Source organism: Penicillium diatomitis (genome assembly GCF_028827545.1).
Source record: "Penicillium diatomitis strain IBT 30728 chromosome Unknown utg000005l_segment0_segment0, whole genome shotgun sequence".
In the NCBI taxonomy this organism is placed as follows: domain Eukaryota; kingdom Fungi; phylum Ascomycota; class Eurotiomycetes; order Eurotiales; family Aspergillaceae; genus Penicillium; species Penicillium diatomitis.
The window spans coordinates 67009-89209 of NW_026623177.1; the positions used below are offsets into that span (position 1 = coordinate 67009).

Consider the following 22201-nt stretch of genomic DNA (forward strand, 5'->3'; position numbering starts at 1 on the left):
GCGTTTCAAAGCTGTAACCGTTACAGCCGATCTTTGACCCGAACAGGGCAATGGATGTGTCTTTACAACATTGGCGAAAAGTCAAATACGGATGGAGATCGACAGTCTGCTTGTAAGAGACCTCATGGCCATCCAATGACAGAACAAGGAAGCTCTTTCACCTGTGAACTGACATAATTAAAAGTCTTCTTTTCCAGTTCACCAAGATGGGTGAGTTTAGAATATCGCGCAACGTACACAATATGCACATGTCTGCAACGGGCACCGTTCCCTTTCCAGGCTGGAATACGAACAGTATCCATGGCAATGACCAGGCCCGCCCTTTCATATCTTGTTCATTCATGGTCAGCTCTCATTCAAGTCCCGAATACTGGCACAGCCAACTCATGGGCAGCCAGGGATCTTGTGATAAAAAAGTCAAGCTTATCATCGTCTCGTAGTAGACTACCTACACCCATGGTGCAAGTAAAGGATTGATGTAGCGCAGCTTCGAACACCAATCATGTGTATCGGGAACGAATCAGTCCTTCTCATAGCGGGAATGGGGGAGGTAGCTTTCTCATCCTTGCATTGATCGAAGTAAAAAAATGCGGGGAAGAGACCTAGAGCCATGTGTTCTAGCGGTGCTTTCGCGCGGAGCACCTGCACAATAAGGCCACCAGCTATGACTCGTTGATGGAGAGGACAAGTCATATTTACATCTTATCCAAGCGTTTGGTAAGGTAGAATGACCCGTCAGATGATGGATCTGCAACGCAGTTCCTGCTTCGGGCAACCTTCGCCAAGAATGCGCGACCCTCGCAGGGATCTCGAGTGGTCTGCTTTGTTTTCTCCCAAATCAAAGGAACGCACCTGACCCGTAATAGACTCAAAATCTCAGCTGAGCATGTTATAATAGTAGGTGATAGGTGCTCTGAGTACTGATAATCTCTAGTTACAGGGGAAGGTGTAGCCATAGAACGTGAGAGAGGGATGAGTGTCTGATTGTCTGGCTAGGAGAGATTCTATCCTAGATAGGCTGTGGATTGCGGTGAGAAGGCAGTATCACATGCCATATCTACAAGTATAAGTCATATACAAAACGTCGTGTCGAATCGCTGGCGAAATTCTGTATCCACACAAAAAATGATCGCCGTCCAAGGGGACGGGTCGGTACTCTTTCTCTCACTTGTCCCAATAGGGCCGCTGCTGAGCACAGCAATGACAAGAATGAAGACGTCCGTGGGTGTGCCTGTCAAGATTGGGAGACAGGAGCACGTCTGTAACTATCGTATGTCCTGATAGGAGTATTTGCCATACTGTGAGGGAACTGGGAGGTGCTAGGTGCCAGGTGCCAGGTTGATAGGAAATGCTCCCATGTCATGGCCCCGACACTCCTGATCCTTTCATTACGGGATTTACTCTGCCCGTGAGAACGTGGCCCGGTATTATCCGTGATGAAGGAGGACTCCCGAGGTATTTTGAAGATGAAACTCGGTCGCTAGCGATTCGATTGCAATGCAGAGGGTGTAAAGTCGGCGAAATAAGCACAACTACTACCTACTACCTCTGCTGAGCACAAGACCCATAATCAACGATTCTCAGCCACTGGCTCGGCACTTGCGTAACTCTAGAGAAAGAGCAGCAGCCCAGCCAACGCTCGTGCGAGATGACCAGGTATCCATTCTGAGCGGTTGGACAGTTGAATGGTTGAAGACACGGAACACAATCATAACTCATGTGCCTCAGGTCCAGGCTGGCATAATATTCAATCCAACAGATTCAGGCCAATGTGATTGCAAGTAGTCACTTCACTTTAATTCTGATGTGTCCGTACCGCGATCAATATGCGCATTTATATGCCTGCTAGTTCTCTGCGATGCATGCTTCCCGCCTAGTGTGCTTTTGAATCCGGGGTACTTCACTTACCCCGGACGAGACCCTTTAACCCCGAATTTGCTTGAAGCCGAGGTCGAGACTCACTACAGTCAGTGCTCCAAGTGGCCAGTCGCCTCCCGTCACATAGTGCAGCCTCTCCAAGGCATGCACTCATAAGGGAATATCAAGTGCAGACATATATGTGGATTGCATTCATTCGGGTATATCCGAAACTGATGCGCATCAACCGCAGACATCCTGCGGGATGAAGACAACCTCGATAGGTATGTTCGTTTATCCGCACGCGTGATTCGGGTGTTCAGACCTCAATGAGCAGAAGAACCTCTGAAATCCCATTGCGGAAATGAGGTTATAAGGGTCAAGTTCCACGTGCAGGGGAAAATTTTCCCATACTAGGTATTCTTGCCTGAACCTCTAAGCGCTTTACGGTTGATGAATTTCGTGGCCTTCTATTCAAGGTAGAGATACACAAGGTGTGTGCACGACTGCATTAGCTTTCGTGGTCTGGTTCGAATGCCCATTAACCCTTCCAAAGGAGAATGGTGTACAGGGTCAATTGAACTTTTCAGCAACGGGCAGTGTGTATTAGTACTAAATGCAATTTGGTTTCGGTCTCCGATTCATATTAATAAGAATGTAGTAGCAATACGAAATTGAATAGATGAGCTCTATGAAATGAACCAATCAGCAGTGATCCAATATACGATGGCATGCAGACTAGCATTGTAGCCGTATCCTTGTCATATACGTCGACAGCATTTTGTCAAATCTCACCTCTCACCTTTCCATGTTTATCCAGAGCCCTCCAGCCCCCTCTCATAACTGCGATGTCAAAAGAAAATGCTTCATGTTCAATTTTAAAAGAGGCTGAGATTCGACTGGTAGCGGCTGAGTGACATCTGCCGATAAGTTTCAGGGTATTTAATATAGAAAACTCGGTGTTGATAAGATGGAACCAAAGACTTGAAATTAACGAAGGTGGATAGCACGTGAAGCCTCAGAGCCTGAGCAGAGTTGAAACAGTAAGATGGCAGAACAAGAACCACGATCAACACAGCCGAGACCCGTTACTCTGCCTTCCCATCTTCATTTACCTCTCAAGATGCCGGGCATCAAACACTTCATCAGATATAAGTTCTCAATTGAGAGTTTCTTTCTTTCGTGTTCACTGCTGTCTACTCTTGAGTATGTGATCTGGGAGTTGCGAATCTTGTATGCCTGTTCGGGCACGAATTCAGGAACCGGTGCTTCAATGTGGGTCGAAGGAGGTCAGAACACCTTTCGCTGGGCCACTCCCGCGCTGGTTGAGCCACTGAAGATAGCGCCGAGTCCCACCGATCGACCCGCTCTCTGGTGGAGTGGACGAATTTTTTCTTCGTTGATGAGAGCACTCAGTCGAGAAGGCATGGGTGTTGGGTTAGAAAAGATGATCGAGATACTTCTGCTCCTGTACCGTGTTCCGATCTGGTGCGATCAGGAGACGGTGAAGAGTACAGTGATTGCGCGTGTATTTTCCGTCACTCTTGGTGAAGCATCCCATCGATACAATGCCTTTTTCGAGACTCTGGCTGCCAAATGAAGTGCTCTCTCTCATCGGGGAGCGCATCAACGATCACAGTGACCGCTACGAATTACCACTGGTCTCCCACCAGTTCTATCAAGCGTTCAGTCCACTCCTTTATCAAGACGTGCGGCTCAGGAATTGGCGTCAAGCACTTTCATTCTTCCAGGCAATCATACAAAGACCATTCCTTGCATCCACAGTTCGCGAGCTAGACGCAAGTGGATGGCAAGGAAGCCCGGTGCCTCAGAGTGACTGGCCGTCGCTGCACGAATGCCCGGCCCTGACACGCCATATCCACGGCATGACCCATTCATTCGAAGAATTGGTTTCCTGGACTGATCATCTGCTCCAGGGTCGCTCTGACGTCTGGGTGGCCTTGGTGCTGCCTCTGCTGAGCCACCTAGAGAAACTCTCACTGGTTTGCTCTGCATCTCCTCGTCACTTGACGCGTGTCTTGCAACGAGGTAATCCCGTCGACAAGTCTACCGCCTCACAGGCAATACTTTGCCGTCTACGAGCCGTGTCGGTGTTCCACCAGAACAACTCTGCTAGCCAGATCTTCGAGGAGCAAAGTGACCACAATCAGCCTGAGGTCCTATCATCTTTCATGCAATTGCCTTCCATGCGTGCAGTCGTTGCAGACTCTGTCGTGGAATCCCAAGTCTCAGGAGAGGAGATCACGTCTCCGGCCACAAACAGCCTCCATCAAAAGATGCTAAGCACGCCATCGATCACGGAGATTGACCTGCGCAACAGCTGTGGGAATGAGGGGATGAAGTCATTGTTATTTGGCTGTACAAACCTGAAGTCTTTCAAATATCAGCATTCTGATCAGCATCTTGCATCCCATGGCTTCCAGCCAGCACGTTTGCGACGTTGGTTGTCGCCCAGCAAAGAATCATTGGAAACATTGTGGCTTGACCAGTACGGAGATCATTATGCTTTCACTGTGGCCGGTCTCAACCAAACCCAGGACGAATGGTTTGGGTCCTTGGCCGAATTCTCCGCACTGAAAGACGTTCGCATCCGGTTACCGAACCTGCTCGATATTCAGTATCAGAATCCGCCGAGCCATTCTCTTGTGAGCTGCTTACCTCCAACGCTTGAAATTATCCTTATCGAAGGCTGCGCAGAACGCCATGTATCGATGCTTGTCTCTGAATTGCAGTCTGTCATTAAAATCCGTCACACACACTTCCCCCGTATCCAATTGTTGGGACTGGAGGGCCCGTTTCAGGCTTTGTCAACAGACGAAGAACAAGACGCAGTCCAGCTTCCAGGGCAGTCTAGAGCCCTCTGTTACAGTATCAAGCCAAAGGTCCTACAGGCTGTAGAGCCTTTGCACGAGGATTGTGTTTCTGCCTCGATCGCATTCCATCTCCACGACCGCAAACTTGTATCAAAGGCAGACGATGGCTGGACACCCTGGGCCGGTGTTTTCCCTCCACCTTGAGCTGGGCCAAGGGATCATCCGAATCCGAGGCGGGCGTTGGAGTGGAGGCTCGTCGTTCATCACCACCATGTTCACGTTCGTCTCGCATCTGTTCCACTTGGCAGGCCTGATGCCCCTCGATTGGCACAACACACACCGGAAGGAGAGCCACATGTCTCGATTCCACTGTCTTAAAGTATGGTGAACAGGATAGCATTGTCTATTTCAATTCTCGAAGACGTTCTCTTAACTGACCCCTGTCAATGATTACAAGCCGGCTACACAATCTTCTCGAGCCGACAGTCTATGTGCAGTGCACTGCGCACGGGGACCAAGTTGTTGTGCTCATCATACTAAAATGCAACTCACTTTGCCTTACAAGGAGGCAAGGACAGCATCGGCGCCAGATTTCTAGAGAGCAGAGAGCGATCGTGAGCGACTTGTGTGGCAACGCGACAAGCCCGGGTGGATTCAATCTTACCTTGACAGCACCTCGCTCGGTCTCAATCTGCGCGTAGCTGACTTTGCCATGGTCAATGACAATGGCATAGCGGCCGGTACGGCCAGACGCTTCGTCTGCCCATCCAATGCTCTTGGAGAATCGTGCTTCGGGGTCGGTGAGGAAAAGCTTGTGGCAGGGAAAGGTTCTGTCAGCCAATATTCTGCCCCTGATCAGCTCTTCCGGCGGCGCTCCAGGGAATACTCACAATGTCGTTGCCGCGCACCTGGTTCGCTTTGCCCCAAGCACTCATGACAAAGGGGTCGTTGAAAGCCACCACGGCGACAATGTCTACTCCCTTCTGCCGAAGTTGGGGTAGGTTCTTGATGTATCCAGGCACGTGGTTGACGGAGCAGGTGGGTGTGAAGGCACCTAGTAGGCGACAATGAGCGTCAGCTCCAATGTAGCCAACCACGCCGTTCCTCTTGTGGATTACATTGGTGATTGGGCTAGGAAAGCGGACGAGAAGAAAGCGAGAGAACCGTACCGGGAACCGAGAAGAGGACTACCTTCTTGTCCGCCCACTCCTTGGAAGCATTGTAGTTGATGGGAATTCCGCAGGAGGTGATTTCACCACTCTCCTCTGTCCATGGGATGTATCTGTTGAGCGGCGATAAGACGATGATTAGCGTAAGCTGTTCGCAAAGGACATGGTCATGAAGACACTGGATGGCAAGGAGCATCCAGGCCACGTGAGCTTCTTGAAACCTCGCATCTTGAAGAGCTTAGGATCGCAAGCACTTACTGGAAGACCACGTCACTGGGAAAAGTGTCGCCAGGCTTGATGTTAGTCATTGTGATGAAGGTATGGGACACAACTGATAATTGAACAAGGGCTACTTGTGAGAGATGAGAAGCTCGGAGATCAGGGAAGAGACCAAAGAAGTGATGGTGAGGACCTCCTGGGGAATTCAAGCCCACGACCTCAGCAGCTGATCGAGAGGAGGGCCTCGGAAAGCGGAAGTGGGGGAGGGAAACACTGTGGGTCGCATGTACAACCTCACCTCCACCGTCAGATGTACCTCCGGCGTACTGACATCGATCCCGCGTGAAAGCTCCCGAGCTTCCAGCGCTCCTTATATTCGTTTGGTCATGCGGGCAGTGTCCATTTGGGAAACTAATAACATCTGTCAAGGCAAACTTGGGGCTTCATAGAATCAGAGATGATCAACGAGTATGTGATACTGGCTCCATTGGGGCCTCTTACTTGTGATGTACCTCGATGGGACATCCGCTCAAAGTCCACACAAACTTTAAGAGGTGAGCTGTTCGCTCGGCTCCGCCCCGCGTCGCACCAGCTGGCCACTTGACCGCCCGTGCAAACGCGGAGTTAAGCCCACTACTGCAGGACTCTCCGCTAGAGTTTCGAGATTGATCAACATCGTTGTCAGGCACTTCTACATAAGGAGCGACGGTCAAAGCTAGCAAGTCAAGACCATTAGTTGTCATGGTACCATTAGTGAATGGTGTGACTTGGTCGAATATTTAGCGTGAGGCAGAGATATATCCTGCGGCGATTGATACTGAGCAAAATCTCCACGGCGGCCAACGCCTATCGCCGAGAATGGTGGTCCGCGGAATTTCTTCCTCCTCTGGCAGCTCTGCACCTCCAGTCAATCAGATATAATAAGATAGTATCGTTGACAGTGGATCCCCGCTTGCCTCGGCAACACTCGAATGGATGCAAATTTCTATCCATCCCATACACCTAATACATAAGCACCTCTCCATGGAAATATGATATAAGATAACAGAGATTCCGCATGGTCATACACCTCTCACAGTGACTACACCAGTTCAGCGTTTACTAACTGGAAAGACCCGGTCAAGTGAGAGGAGTACGGTACCCATCTAAGCCAGTACGTGCATACTGTATAGTAATGGGCGTAGTGGCACAAGCCTCTCCGATGTACGAGGTCCTCGCGCGTGCTTCCCAGGGTACGCAGATCTATCACGAAAGTAACATCATCATGGGAATCCATCCACTATTAAATGAATCGGGTGTCCGCCCGCCCCATAATAATCAAAAGACATGCTCTATTTCTGGTCCATCGAGGTATCTACCTAGAATACTCCAGCCGCTCGCCCATTGCCCCTTCGGTGGATCTAATTTGTTAGGTACACCCTGCCCGTCAATGCTGCGCGAGTCTCCTGTCGACAACTAGAATTCCACTGGCGGGCAGTGACTTTCCATGGCATGCGCGACGAATACATATTTTGAGGTATTCAGGGCTGACTATTGACTACTGACTAGATAACACCGAGATGAAGCAATTGAAGTTTGAATAGAAAATGCTGTGCATGACATTCATCATTATATCTCCCAAAATGGATAAGAACCGACTTCCCACCCTTTGGACTCATTGTTTACACATTACCGCTGACCGACACCGAAAGCGTCCGGTTTGCGACTCCAATTATTGTTGACCTTGGGCAACGAGAACACCACGGTAACGCATCTTGCCATCCTCAAGGGTCTTGAGACTGTCCTTGACTCCATCGAGAGTCATGGGGAAGGTCATCTTGATGGGCTTGATGTCGTGGGCGGCGGCGAACTCGAGCATGTCACGGTGCACCTGACGGGCGGAAACGATACCTCCCTGAACGCGAAGACCACTCAGAAGCAGACCCATGTAAGGGATCTTCAGATCGCCCTCGTCGACAGAAAGGGGAGAGATGACACCGTTGGGGGCCATCACACTGAGGTACATGTTCCAATCGGGCTGGGCACTGGTGGTGACGATCAAGTTGTCAATGGGCTTCTCCAGCTTCAACTCCTTCAAACCCTTGGTGGCGTAGAACTCGCGAGCACCGAGCTTCATGGCTTCTTCCTTTTTGCTGTCGGTACCGGAGAAGACAACAACCTGACAACCCATCTTGGCGGCAAACTGGATGGCGAGGTGACCCAGTCCACCGACACCGATGATACCAACACGAGCGGTGGGCTTGACGCCAGCGACGTGGAGAGCGTTGAATACGGTGGATCCACCACACATCAGAGGACCAGCATCCTCGTTGGAAACGCCCTCGGGAATCTTGAACAGGAAAGCCTCGCGCCAGACCGCGTGGGAAGCGAAAGATCCCTGATCGAGATCTGCCAAACCGTACATCTTGCGCTCAGGACACATGGTCTCCCAGCCGGTCAAACAGTACTTGCAGTGGCCACAGCAGTCATGCTCGTAACCCCATCCGACGCGGTCGCCCTTCTTCAGAGTGTGTGCATCTGGACCGGTCGCTTCCACAACACCAGTACCCTCGTGGCCAAGGGCCATATCAGCGCCCTTGTAGTGAAGGTCGGTACCACAGACACCGGAATGAGTGACGCGAACAAGAACGTCATCGCCCTTGAGGTCGGGTCGCTGGGTCTTACTCTCGACGATGTTTCCGTCCTTGGAACCCTTGAAAACGGTGAATTGGATAGGCATGGTTGAGGATTGTGTGTGTGAGAGAGACAGAGAGTGAGATGGAATTAAAATTGTGGAAGAGTTGAGCGTGTCGAGGCAGAGAAATAGAGAATGTGATGAATCTATATCCAGGTCGATGGTTGGGAATTCTTCTGTCTTTAAACTCGACCTGCGAGGTGGGCCTCAGGATTTGGAACCGTTGACCTCTGGCCACTTACGCTCTTTGAACATTCCATCGATCCAAACATGTCGGTTATTTCATACAAATTCGGTGCTACACCCATGGGTATCGCCTTCGATCTTGGTCGATTGATGATGACATTGGGCTTGGGCTAACGTTCTCGGTCAATCTCCAGCTTTGCCCGCGGATGTCTCCGGATTGACTTGGGATGATTAATCAGGCTTTGCTCACGCCATGCAGGTGCTTAAGTTCAGACTGACTGCATCGACCCACAGGCTTGTACCAATCTTGGCGGTGGCTACAACCTTAATGACACTTTGCTCTGCAGACTCAAGATAGAGACTTTCGGAATGCCAACCTATGATCAGTGTTTAGTCAAGGACAACCAGAATGACAGTCGAAATATGTAGTTGGAGGATGATTAGGAGGCACCATGGCCAAATTTAATTATCTCTTAGTTAATCAAAAGTCCTAGTATGACTGGGTTCTTCTCAACTGCTTCCCTTTAGAGGCTCTCAAGCCGTATGGTGACAGGCATCGCAGTCGGAGATAAGACCGGACAGGCTGACACCAAGGCGTCCGGGAGAGGTGGATCGCCTTGAACATACATGTTTTTTCCACTGCTGAGTCAAGCTTGGAGAGCGTGGTTACTAGTTTTGTAGGTCCGGAACATTCCCTCAAGACAAGCATGACGTTGTTTTGATGGGCGGAGTGAGACACGAGTCAGGCATTATTTCCGCCATTGGTCAATTGCCAGAGTCTCGTCTCAGTCACACACCGAACCATTGAAACCGAGGCTAGTCAACGTGTCGGTCATAAATTACTCGATGGGCCTCTTCTCGTTGGAATGTCACTCATGCTTGGAGAAGGATTTCTCATGTGAAAGGCAATGGGCCGGAGACGATACGTCCTTGGAGGCCCAGAGTCGATGACCTCATACTTGGACCTGCCAGGATGATCCCGACTTACCGTCCGCAATCGCAAACGGCGGGTCACTGTCACGTGCTGACTGGCTCCACACATCACATGACATCACGTGGTCCACCTGATCTTGTTCACCGCCTTGGAATGGAGGGGAAGAGCTCCCCATGTTCTGCCCGACTTTCTCCAGGCGGTGACGAGTGTCGGCGCAAGGGGAGCTGTATCCAATAGTTGTGAGTGGAAAGTCTCGGCGGCTAAAGTCAAAATATTGTTTGCTTAGTAGAAGTGGATTGCGCAGAAAAAGTCTAATGGCAGATTACACTGACTCATCTCGTGTTTTCACGCCGTGGTGTCAAGGGTTTCTGTCAGACAAGCTGATTTTTGACTGGAACGAAAGCGCTCTTGTGGCTTATTCGAGATAGAGCCAGAGTCACCTACGGCCCAGTATCAGACGGTTATCGACGATTGTACATCTGATCAACCGTCCCACCTGTTTTTGGTCCGCAACCCATACAAGCGCCCGTGAAAAAAAATTTCGATTATATTCCGCCTGGCATATGCGGCAGCTCTGAAGCTAACATGATACACCTTCATCGCCCGCGTGGTCATGATGCTACGAAGGAGCTCTCTGAGAAAGATGCTGCACGAACAGTGGTGAGCGATGTGGCTCAAGACATTGACCCTGTCATCGAGAAGCGAGTGTTGAAAAAGATCGATTGGTACTTTATGCCAGCAATGCTTATCGGTCAGTCGAGAACTTGACCGTCAGCGGACCGTCATCCATCTTATTTTGTGTGAGTCTAGCTTACCGAAATATGTTCCCGCAGGTTATGGCATGGTATACTATGACAAGGTACGTAGGCCTCTCTGCCTGAGTACGGAAGCTGTGCTTGAGACTAACCAACTTGCCCCTGCATCTGACAGGCAATCCTGGGGAGCGCTGCATTATTTGGCATGACGACAGACCTGTCATTGATGGTTGTTGACCGATCCACATCTCCGCCTACAGTTGACACGTCCCGTTTGAGCTGGGCCACATCCATTTTCTATTTCGGCATGCTGGCTGGTCTTTACCCCATGACCTTTATGCTTCAACGGTTCAACATGCGCAGCGTGCTCGGACCTGTGGTTCTTGTCTGGGCGATCGTCTGTGCAGCTACTGCTGGCGTTGCCTCGTGGAGGGGCTTGTTCGTGCAGCGATTCTTCTTGGGTGAGTTGATCCCCGTCAATGGGTGGGAAATCGAGTGGATGCTAAGCTCGAGGTAGGATTCATCGAGAGTGTGATCCCGACAGGGTTCATATCTATCGTCAGCGGGTATTATACCCAGGAAGAGCAAGCTCTTCGACAAGCGTGGTGGTTCTCCGGCACTGGCTGGTTCACCATCATCGGTGGCGCCCTGAATTATGGGTTTGGTCAGATCACGTCAGGATCCTTGGCCCGATGGCAATATATCTACATATTAGCCGGTGCACTGACTTTTGTGTTTGGACTGTGGTGCTGCACGCTTCCTAATTCGCCTGTCTCGGCATCGTTCTTGACTCCAGAACAGCGAATTGTGGCTGTTGAGCGGTTACGCAAGGGTCAGACTGGCGTTCGGTGCCAAAAGATCAAGTGGGATCAAATCAGAGAATCTCTGACTGACGTGAAATTTTATCTGGTCGCTGTTATGATGGCCTCGGCGTGAGTTCTCCAACGATGATCTAATCCTGGATACTGAATTATCCATGCAACCTCAAACAGTTCATTCTGACCCCTTTGTTTCGACTAGATATACAATCAACGGTGCTATTGCCGGGTTTGGACCCTTGATCGTCTCCACCTTCGGCTACAATACTCTTGAGTCCATTTTGTTTCAGTTTCCCGTGGGCGCAATCTGTGTGATATTCATCCCCCTCTGTGGCTACATTCCCACGATCGTGCCCAATACACGAATTCCCATGCTCATTGCATGCTGCCTCCCTGTCATTGCTGGCTGTATCATGATTTGGAAGTCCGAGTGGAATCATCGCCCTGTCGTTCCTGTGGTTGGGTACGCATTGACTGGATTTTTCGGACCGGTCGTGAGCTTGATCATCACCATCGGGGCAAGCAATGTAGCTGGTGCTACCAAGAAATCAATCATGGCAGCCACAATTTTTGTGGCGTATACAGTGGGAAACATCATTGGGCCTCAACTGATCAGAAGCGAGACAAAAGCCCGCCATTATCCCGAATTGTGGACTGCGATGATCATCTGGTAAGTTCCCAAGTGTGATGTCTCACATTGCCCAACAAGCACTAATGCAACCAACGTAGTTACTGCATCGTCATTGCTACAGCTGGAATACTTTACGCTCTCCTTCGACGCGAGAACCATGCACGAGACTCTGTCAACCTGGACGAGGTCCAGCGCGACAAGATTGCTTTTGATGACTTGACAGATAAGCAGAATCCGTTCTTCCGATACGTCTTGTGAGACATCTGAGGCATTGTCTTGGACCCGACAAGACAAGAAAACATAGACTAGTGATTTCACGTGCAGGAACAAAATGCACGGGATAAGAGTTGTATCTAAAGCACGAGTGCTGGCAGATCAACGTGAGCAGAAAGTTCCATACGCTCTATTCATCGGGCTGTTCTATAGTACACAATATTACTTGAGATCACCAAATCATCAATTGATCAATACTAATATGTGTGCTTGATACCACCTATAGATGCATAAAAATCAAATCATGTAAGAAATACCTCTTGCAGTGCAGGTGGCAATTGGCTCTAGCTGATACCTAGGGAGACCCGTCCACTATTGGACAAGCATACCGTACCTATTCTACCTCAGGGCCATCTATGGAACCGGAAGGCAATTTACCTTAGTGATTCGCTAAGACACTATTGACAAGGTCAATTCCGTGCGCGTTGGGAAATTGTTCTCTTAAGTCAAAAACATTAGATGGTGTCTAGAACGGTATTACAAAATATTTATTTACATGTGCGAATCCTTCTTGGTACTTTGAATAATCGTCTCATGAACCACCTTGATGCCTCCGCTGCTGCTGTGGTGGCTGTGTGTGTCCCAGTCGCCCTCGCTCCCAGCTGTGCACGTGGGCGGCTGCTGGCGCGAAGTCGGTAGCATCATCTGTTCATCACTGACCGTATTCCACTGAGTGTCCCCAGGAATGGACAGCGGATGACGAAATTTCTTTCGTTTTCCGTATCCGCTCTCTCCACCTTCTGATAACTGGTAGGCCGGATAACTCTCGGCGGATCCGCCGCCTCTCGAGCTCAGGTACAAGCCAGCTCGACGAGCGACACGACGGAAGAGTGGGTAGATCATGGGGACATTGCCAATCACCACCGCAACAAATGTCTCTCGACAGGCCCAGCTACCAGCCTGTTGGGCACCATTTGCACCAGCCTAGAAAGACCTATGTCAGACCCTTGTTGATCGTCGCGAGGTTCACGTTACAAAAGGGTTGGGCGCCAAGATTGCTTACCGTCAAAATCAGCACACAGCGGAGAATACCCGCCATCATCACAAAGATGCCGCCACTAAAGAGAATAAGCAGCTCAAGCTTCTCTCGCCAGTGAAGGCGAGCCTTAAACAGCATCTATGTACCGTCTGTCAGATCCTCAATGTTGACTATCACTCAATGGGAGGGTCAGCTTACCGGAGCAGGAATACTGATCAAGTAGATATCGGTGGTGACGTTCAGCACCACAGTGACATAGATATCGATCTTGGAAACAGCAGGTTGGCAGGAGTCTACCAGGTCACAAAGCTGTCAGTTGCGTCCATTGCCTTCATTGTATCGATTCCAAGATTCAACAAGACCGGATCACATGCAGCCTACTTACTTCCAGGATTGGGGTAAATCTGCCAGTTTTTGTGCATTGGATGGCAGCCAAAGAGAATGGAGCAAATCGTCACGAGATAAGTCACGCCAATCAAGACGTAGGCAACAATGATCCGGACTCGCATGTTCACCAAGCCCGACCTGCAGGTTATTGTGAGCCTCATGTGTACACAAAGCACATGACTTGTGACACCACCCGTTGACATGTGAAACTGATTACTTACGTCAACCGAGAATAGAAGATGGCCATGCACGTCTTCAGCAGCCAGAGCAAAAGGGTATATAATGACCAGCCGGTGACTTGGACCTTTGAGCCACCCACCCGGAGACGGTATTCCTCAGAGTCGGGCGACAGTGTCCGACGTTGTTCGTCTGTCATGGCATTGTTGGCGAGTCCTTGAAACCATGCCCCCACCATATATGCAGCGCCCGTTTCGAGACCGTATACAATCTGGATCCAGTTAGTCTTGAGCTCTCTCGTGTGCATCTCGAGTCAGGATTGCGTATGAACGTACACACGCCAAAATCATGAGATAGTCGTCGGCTTGAAAGTTCCGTGGCCCAACCATGATCCATCGTGCCGCCGTACGGAGTGCGATGATCACAATGGCGACAGCCAGCAGGGTGAATGCTTCAGTCACAAAGTCACCCATGGTGGGATTTTTGTTGTTGTGCACTGCTGAATGCTGGTTGTGGTGAATGTCCGGCAATCAAAGAAAGTCAGGACCCTGGGAGGTGTTCATTCAGGATAAAAAGAAAGACGACTGGAGCCGTAAGGGCATTGAAAAGAGAGGCACACAAGTCAGCGTGTGAGGAAAGCAGGCGACAAACCGGCAAGGACCCGACTATAGGGAAATCGGCCAACGATCTGAGTGTTGATGTGGTTTCCCCAGTACACTGTCTGGCTTCTCATTGGGACCAGGCGTAACAAAGAAATCCCCAGGATGTGCAACAGTTGGATTATAAATGTCCAAGCTCCAATTTCAGAACCGCAGAGATTAGAGATTCGGTCCAGTATGTTCAAACCTCCCGTCCCATGTTTTCCCACCTCCCAAATAAAAAAAAGAAAACCGGAAAATTGAGACTTTTCATCGCAAGATTGGATATGTCCGACGTCTCCAACACACCAGTGGCGGCACACGCATACCAAACGGCCGGAAACTAGTGGATATGAGCAGCGGGCAGTGATTTACATCCCATAGTGACTGAAGCCCCTTCTGACGTGATGACATCCCAGAGAATTCCACTGTGGTAGCAAAAAGGATCAATTGAGACCCGGCTAGCGGCAACGGTTCTGTTCATGACATTTGTCCCACCTGCTGGAGAAATATCCCGTTTGGCACAGGTCGACTGCCGGTCTCTGTCAAAGTCTCCACATCCACAGATGTACTGCACCGAGAGAGTCGTAGACTCGTAGTCGTCGTGGCACCCGTCATTCCGGGGAGAATCCTTCAGGCCAGACTCACCGGACGAGTCGAGGTAGCACATGGTAAGAATTGGCCAACTACTAGAGTACTTGTCTCCACTCGATCTCGGTGCCTGAGACCTGCTTGCCTTCTCCAACAGTATCTTTGACCGATCGGCAATGACTAATGATTCCATATCGGCTTCCAGGAAAGCTCCAGAGTTTGGTTTGAAGGGGTGACCAGAATCCGATAGGAAGGTTTTGAGCCGTGTTCCCAAAATGAGGATGAACTGACTCAAGAAGCCAGTCTGACCAGTCCTGCTCAGCCAGTGCTATCATCCTCTCTTTGGGGAGTTGGGAACGAAGGGGGAGGCGAGCGAAGTACGAGTCAGTGGACAGACTTCCTTTGTCCCAGATGTAGCCCTGTCCGTTCAATCTGACCAGTCTTTTTGCGCATGGAAGGTCACACTGACAGGGAATCGGTGACTGGGATCGCCGATCCAGCGGACCTGTTCTTTGTTGCTTTCCTGCCACCATGCATGAAACTACCGCATGAGGTGACACTGCTTTGAATTTGAGATCATGGGTTGAGGTCGAGATCTGTCAGTTCGTACGATAGACTTCATATGACTACGGCTTTGGGATGCATCCCGGAGACTCACCTCCCCCCCCGGACAACACCTGGCTGGGCCTGCCGCTGGTGCTGGTTCTTCTCTCGCAAATGACTAAAGATCTGCTAGATTAGCCCTTGTATCAGCCAATGACCCATGCTATCGCTTCCAACAAAGCCCAAAGATAGGATTTGATGTGATCACTAGGCTCCAGTTCAAGTAGCGTAAACCGAGTCTTGGGCGATCCACATGGGTCGAGAATGCCATCCATCCTGAAGAAGGTGACTATCTAAACATGGCATAAGTCCGGTTCTGTATGCAGACAATATCCTGCCTGGTGCTATTTGTAGTATTCCCAAATGACCGGTGAGTTGGCAGCGTGCAATCATTACCAGGCAAGTTTCGAAGCTTAGTTTCGAAGCTTCGACATCCCTCGTCCCGCCTAGTGTGCGTGGATTCCAGGCGTTCAGAAGTATATACTTCGAGTCTCTTCACCAGACGCTCCGTCCACAAGACACAGTCCTCATTCATGTCGAGCCAGTGCAGCCAAGACTGAGACACTCCCCACATCTGGCACATGTCATAAACTTTCCTCTCGAATAGAGTTGCCCTCCTTCAGTGCCAGCGGGGAGCACAGGCACCGCTCTTTGCGTCTGAAGAGGACGACACGACACCGTTGAGCGCCAAGTGGAGTGGGAAGTGGATCTGAAGGGAGCGACCGCAATATCCACATTCCCTCCTGAGAAGATGATGATAGTCGTGGGTGGTGCAGAGACATCTGATTGGGTTTCTGTTGCGGACAGGTTTCGTAGTGCGTTCTGGTCTCTTGTGTATCTCGCACGGAATGAATTTCACCTTTTCCTTCGATGATGCCTCGTGGATATCTTCTGCCTCGGCCGGCAAGGCGTCTCCACGGGAGAAACTGATCCTCTGCTGTTTGGCGGGTTCATCGACCCGAGAGATAAATGCGGGCCTTTTCCAATGTGATGCATGTATTGTGTCCCGTAACTCTCCATGATGCAGTGGGTGAGAGGTCTGTCGTCCTCTCGGCATGAAGGATTGGTTCATTGTTCCTCTCTAGGAAGGATCTTGGATGGATCTCGTAGATTCTTCCATCATCTATCGGCCCTTGAACTAGACCCGGAGTAACCCTCCACCATTCCCGCGACCGGACCCAACTACATTCAAGGGCAGTAGATGAGACTATGCTAGACAGGATCAAACTGGGGACTGTCTCCATGTATGGCATGATTTTGGCCGGAGATCATCGCCGTCATCTTGAAAAAGTGACTCGACGGGCACTGTCATTCACGCTGGCGAGAGTACAATATAAGATCTAATGGGCCACTAGGCCTACTACTACAGTACCAGTGGTGTTGGCGATTGTATCACGATCAAACACAGCATCTCTTCCATTGAGTATTCAAACCAACCACGCATATCGCGAATACTCCAGTGTCCACTGTCCACTGTCCACTGGACACACTCCACGGTCCTGGTCATGGTTTGGATTGGGAATTTTTATGCCAGTTCGACCTCGCGTTTGGAGCAGTCCAATCCAGTCCACTTCATCCGCAGCCGCTGGAGGCGGATGCTACCTGCAAGTTTAAGCACAAACACAGGTACGTATAAACGGCACAGAGATATATATAGTTCTAATACATTATGTGATTATCATAGACACTTGTCCTGTCGGTAGCACATCAACCTCCACACTCGTGAAGCCTTTCATAAGCACAACTCTTGAACCTTGTAGTCCACTGATCGCATATGATCGAGAGGAAGCCTTTGATCAAATAAACCTGCGACAGAGATTTCGAACGACATCTCCACAACTGGCAAGTGGCAGAGGGGATATTCGATGGGCTCATTCTTGGGTTGATCGTTCCGATCTCTCCTTCTTTGTGACCTGTCTCCTGGCTGACTTGCATAAGACCCTTGCTGTTGCATGCATCCTCTCGGAAGCGGAAAGTCGCCGGGGGGGGGGGGGGGAGAGAGACTGGGACAAAAGTCCGATCCGCCAACCTCATCAACATGATGGCGAAGGGCAAATGAGTAGTCAATTCACCCCCACCTCTCCTCCCTTTTTCCCCCGCCGTCCAAAATGAAAGTGCAATGATCCCCGCTGACTGTCCTGTTTGAAGTCTCTTTTGTCGCGCCTCGACTCTGATACTTCAGACTGGAGAGTCTAGACGGGAGGGTCACACCAGGTCGGTTAGTACAGTACGGACCGTCGCCCTTGCGGGACCTCAAACAAACGATCCCAGAGGCCGGTCGAGGGGTGGATTGACGTCCCCACCCTCTTCCGTCTTCCGTCTTCTGGTGGAGAGTCGCATAAGGAAGAAGCGTGGCCGTTTGTCTTGTACGGAGCCATGGAGATCGTGGCGAAAGTGGCTCGTTTGCATCCCGGAGAAGGGAGGTCAAAGGGTTTCTTTTTCCTCCCTCCAAATCTTCAATGATCGCGTCTTGGGGATCTTTGCTGAACAACGATCGTCAATGTCAGAGCGAAGGGGGATTGAGAACTGATCATCCTCCTCAGGAGGTAAATCTTTGGCTTCGGCATCTGGCCATCTTTTTCGTCACTGAGCAAATCGGCAATTCCGCTAGGCTGAAGCTCAATCCACTCCCGAAACCAGAATGTCCTCGAACCCGGAAGTTTGGACGACTCTAGATCACTCCTATGATCCACGAGATTACGATCGCTTTCGAGTGAAAGAATATCACAGTCCATTGTATCAGTATACGGGATGAGCTCTGACGATCCATGGCCAACATCCATGTCTGGATACCAGAAGCGGCGGATCAGGCGTGGCTGTTTACGGGGTCGATGTTGAGGTCAAGAGGACCAGCACCTCTCTCCACGTCTTTTCAAGGGGAGATCTCTGAATCTCGACCACATGCACCTCGTGTATCCTCTTTTGCTTTTTTTTTTCCCACTTCCTTTCTGTTTCTGAATACTTCTTTTTTCTTTGTCCTTCAGGTTCTTTGACGATGCGATCACGTTGAATCTGTATGCGGCTGGGAAGCCCCGATCTTTGCGTGGTCCAGGCGATCAACATCCATACTTGCCTTCCTTAAAGAGGCGTGTGTCCCCGCGGTGGCGTTCAAGAAAACTTTGTTTTCTTTCATGCGTTGGGTTTCTTTCAAGCTTGGGTTCTTTTGCTCCGGCCTTCCTGACTCATGGACCTGTTGATTCTCTCCTTCGAAGAGGGCAAGATGGGCTGTGGAAGACCCCAAGGTCGGGCGCACCGCAACTCCCACCACGAGTCTCGTCAATGGATCTCCTTTGGTATAGACTCCGTGCCGCGGACCCGTCAATGTATGTACACACCCGGTGAGTCGGCTTGGATCTCGGGGGTTTCACCAACACTTCAAAAGCAGCCTGCCCAGGCGCCTAATCTCTCCTTTGAGCAACGCGGATCTCAAAGTCATCAGTTCTCGTCGTTTCCAGACTCCTACTCAATAGTCAGCGGCCCTTCATGCGTGGCTCATAGAAGTACATGGAAAGTCCATCGAAGCTGGGGTTGATCTGCCGCCAGTCGTATGAGATAGTTACTGGATTCGTAGTGATGAACTGGAACTCAACTCCTGCCTTCACCACACGGACCCGTGTGGATTGAGGCCCGGGATTGACAGGCCTGGCGGGTTCCACTTGTCTCCTCCAACCCCCCAAAAAGCAACCAAGCTCACTTTTCCCACGATGCCCACTCGCAGCTGGTTGGCCCAGGGTGGAGGTCTGGCTGTTTGACCGATGTGCATAGCGCCGAACAGGCTGAGTCGAGGGCAGTTTGGCAAAGAAAAGTGTAGGAAGGAGTGGTCGCGCCGGGGACTCGTTATGCAGTGTGCAGGGTGCTGCACTAGCAATGACACCATCAGACAAGTATAATAATAACGATTAGCCTCCGCGGACCTGGGGAGACTTCTCCGCGATTGACATTGTAGAGACGAAAGCAGGGCGAAAAAAAAGAGTCACTCTCCAGATTCAGGCCTGTTCACACTTCCTCCGTGTCACGGAACATTCCCTCGGCTGTTTGTTGACGTGGGAGACACGAGGTGCGCAATCACCCTCAGCGACTCTCTGACTCGCATTCAGAACCCTCTCGGACTTTTGTTCCCCTCTGGTCTCATTCCCCAACACCGTCTTCCTTGCAGGAAATCCCCCACGCGCCCAAAAAAAAAAAAAAGAAAGAAAGAAAGAAAACAAAAAAAAAAGGCGCACTTTAGTCGGCGTGGCCTGGAGAGCTGGTGTGGTTCAATTGTTGCGGTACATCAAGGTCTACTCGCAGCTCCATACCATCACGAGTGGACTCATCATAACCTTCGATAGAGTGCAAACAATGGAAAAGGTGGACTTGGTCGTTGTGGGCGCAGGTAAAGTGAACAACATGCCGCTGGGTCTTCCCCCGGCCGGTGATCCCATCCAAATCCTCCGGTGTCAACGCCTGAAGGCAGAGGTTCAAATCTCGCAAGTGAGAGCATGGACTAACTTGACGCCGTTTGACAGGATGGAGCGGACTCGCCGCTATCAAGACCTACCGAGAGGTCAATCCTGACAGCAAGGTGCTGCTACTCGAGGCGGCAGGATCGGTGGGAGGAGTCTGGGCCACACATCGACAGTACAAAGGACTCAAGTCCAACAACATGTTGGGTACCTACGAATACAGTGATTTCCCCATGGACGAGGCGACCTTTGGGGTCAAACCTGGCGAGCATATTCCTGGTCATACCATTCAGCGCTATCTCGAAGCCTATGCCCAGCATTTCGGCTTCATGGATCGCATTCGGCTCAACCGTCGGGTCGACAGCGCGCACCACAACCTGGACGGTACATGGGAGGTGAAAGTGCAGCAGGACGGAGACGGAGACGCGACGACCATTCATACCCAAAAGCTGATCGTCGCGACGGGCATCACCTCCCAAGCTTACCTGCCCACCTTTGAGGGCCAAGGGGACTTTGCAGCGCCCGTCTTTCACTGTGCGGATCTGCGACACTACGAACCCCAGGTCTTCAAAGCCGAGGAGCGAGTGACGGTCTTTGGGGGTACCAAGTCTGCTTGGGATGCAGCCTATGCATGCGCCACTTCGGGAATGAAAATCGACTGGGTCATTCGCGAGTCGGGTCATGGTCCCATCTGGATGGCACCTCCCTACGTGACGCCGCTCAAGAAGTGGCTGGAGAAATTGGTCACCACGCGTGTCTTGACCTGGTTCAGCCCGTGTATCTGGGGGGACGCAGATGGGTACACAGGGGTTCGCAGATTCTTACACGGAACATGGCTCGGTCGCAAGATCGTCGACGCTTTCTGGGCCGTGCTGGCCGATGACGTGGTCCAGCTGAATGGGTACCAGAAACATCCGGAGATGAAGAAGCTGCAGCCCTGGATCAGTCCTTTCTGGATTGCTTCCTCCCTGAGTATCCTGAACTATCCCACCAATTTCTTCGATTTCATCAAGGACGGGACGATCAAGGTCCACATCGCCGACATCGATCACCTCTCCGACCATGCCGTGCACCTGTCCACCGGTGAAGTGTTAAACACGACCGCACTGATCTGCTCGACGGGATGGCGTGCAACGCCCAATTTGAAATTCCTTCCCGAGGGGATTGATCGCGAGCTGGGCTTCCCCTGGAGCGCTGACCCGCTGGACGCGGCGATGGTCAAGGCGGCGGATGAAGAGATTCTTCGCCGATTCCCACGTTTGCGCGACCAACCTCCTCCCAACCCCAAGTACAAGCCGCTGAACAACACTGCCGAGGCCGCAGTACCCCATCCCTTCCGACTCGCTCGTTTCATGGTGCCGTTATCACAGGTCAAGGATCGATCTCTCGCCTTCATGGGCATCACCATGACGATCAACACCACGATGATTGCTCAAACCCAGGCACTTTGGATTGCCGCCTACTTTGGTGGTCAGCTCACCCCAACCTCCAGGGAGCAGTGTCCTCGGGCGGTGCGGGCAGCCTCGGACCTCAAAGTCGACGATGATGCCGAGCTCAACCTGGCTTGGGAGACGGCTTTGCATTCCGAATTCGGAAAGTATCGTTATCCCGGAGGGTTTGGACGCCGTAACCCGGACTTTGTCTTTGACGCCCTTCCCTACATCGACCTGATGCTGCGAGACCTGGGCTTATCCACAGAACGAAAGCAGGGCATGCTGGCTCGATGTTTTAGCCCATACGGCCAGGAGGATTACGTGGGACTGGTGAAGGAATGGCAGACGAAGATGGCCAAGCGAGCATGAACACTCGTCCCTTTGAAAGCTCATCCTTCCCATGAGTTCCGCGGGTCTGTACGCTCGCCTCATCACTTGTCTCATTCTTTTAGTCTTCATTTTATTTGCGTTACTCTACGGATACCTAGATTTGCAATCACGTTTCTTCTTTTTCCCTCCTCGAGATCACGGTAGTCAACCCAAGAACATTTCTTTCCGCTGCCATCTGGTTTTCCATCCAACTCATGCTTCGAGAGGA

General features: G+C 51.0%; 6 protein-coding genes across 6 annotated transcripts; 3 read left to right on the plus strand and 3 right to left on the minus strand.

The window, feature by feature from the left end:
* Positions 1–3425: 3425 nt before the first annotated feature.
* Positions 3426–4895, plus strand: N7539_004698 (uncharacterized protein; the record flags this gene model as incomplete). Its single annotated transcript, XM_056934300.1, has 1 exon — positions 3426–4895. One exon carries the CDS (start codon positions 3426–3428, stop codon positions 4893–4895), a length of 1470 nt encoding a protein of 489 aa, XP_056789494.1.
* A 354-nt stretch (positions 4896–5249) lies between these two features.
* On the minus strand, positions 5250–6168 carry N7539_004699 (peroxiredoxin family protein; the record flags this gene model as incomplete). Its single annotated transcript, XM_056934301.1, has 5 exons — positions 5250–5285; positions 5356–5502; positions 5582–5745; positions 5861–5973; positions 6119–6168. The coding sequence occupies 5 exons, from the start codon at positions 6166–6168 to the stop codon at positions 5250–5252; spliced, it is 510 nt and encodes a 169-aa protein (XP_056789495.1).
* Positions 6169–7790: 1622 nt separating this feature from the next.
* N7539_004700 (NAD(P)-dependent alcohol dehydrogenase) lies at positions 7791–8798 on the minus strand (the record flags this gene model as incomplete). The annotated part of the gene is made up of 1 exon (XM_056934302.1): positions 7791–8798. One exon carries the CDS (start codon positions 8796–8798, stop codon positions 7791–7793), a length of 1008 nt encoding a protein of 335 aa, XP_056789496.1.
* Positions 8799–10458: 1660 nt separating this feature from the next.
* On the plus strand, positions 10459–12335 carry N7539_004701 (putative MFS transporter; the record flags this gene model as incomplete). Its single annotated transcript, XM_056934303.1, has 6 exons — positions 10459–10624; positions 10707–10732; positions 10804–11089; positions 11146–11560; positions 11649–12116; positions 12176–12335. 6 exons carry the CDS (start codon positions 10459–10461, stop codon positions 12333–12335), a joined length of 1521 nt encoding a protein of 506 aa, XP_056789497.1.
* A 507-nt stretch (positions 12336–12842) lies between these two features.
* N7539_004702 (uncharacterized protein) lies at positions 12843–14366 on the minus strand (the record flags this gene model as incomplete). Its single annotated transcript, XM_056934304.1, has 6 exons — positions 12843–13274; positions 13354–13467; positions 13528–13622; positions 13715–13854; positions 13938–14164; positions 14229–14366. 6 exons carry the CDS (start codon positions 14364–14366, stop codon positions 12843–12845), a joined length of 1146 nt encoding a protein of 381 aa, XP_056789498.1.
* A 5700-nt stretch (positions 14367–20066) lies between these two features.
* Positions 20067–21972, plus strand: N7539_004703 (uncharacterized protein; the record flags this gene model as incomplete). The annotated part of the gene is made up of 2 exons (XM_056934305.1): positions 20067–20139; positions 20234–21972. The coding sequence occupies 2 exons, from the start codon at positions 20067–20069 to the stop codon at positions 21970–21972; spliced, it is 1812 nt and encodes a 603-aa protein (XP_056789499.1).
* Between the last annotated feature and the right edge of the window lie 229 nt (positions 21973–22201).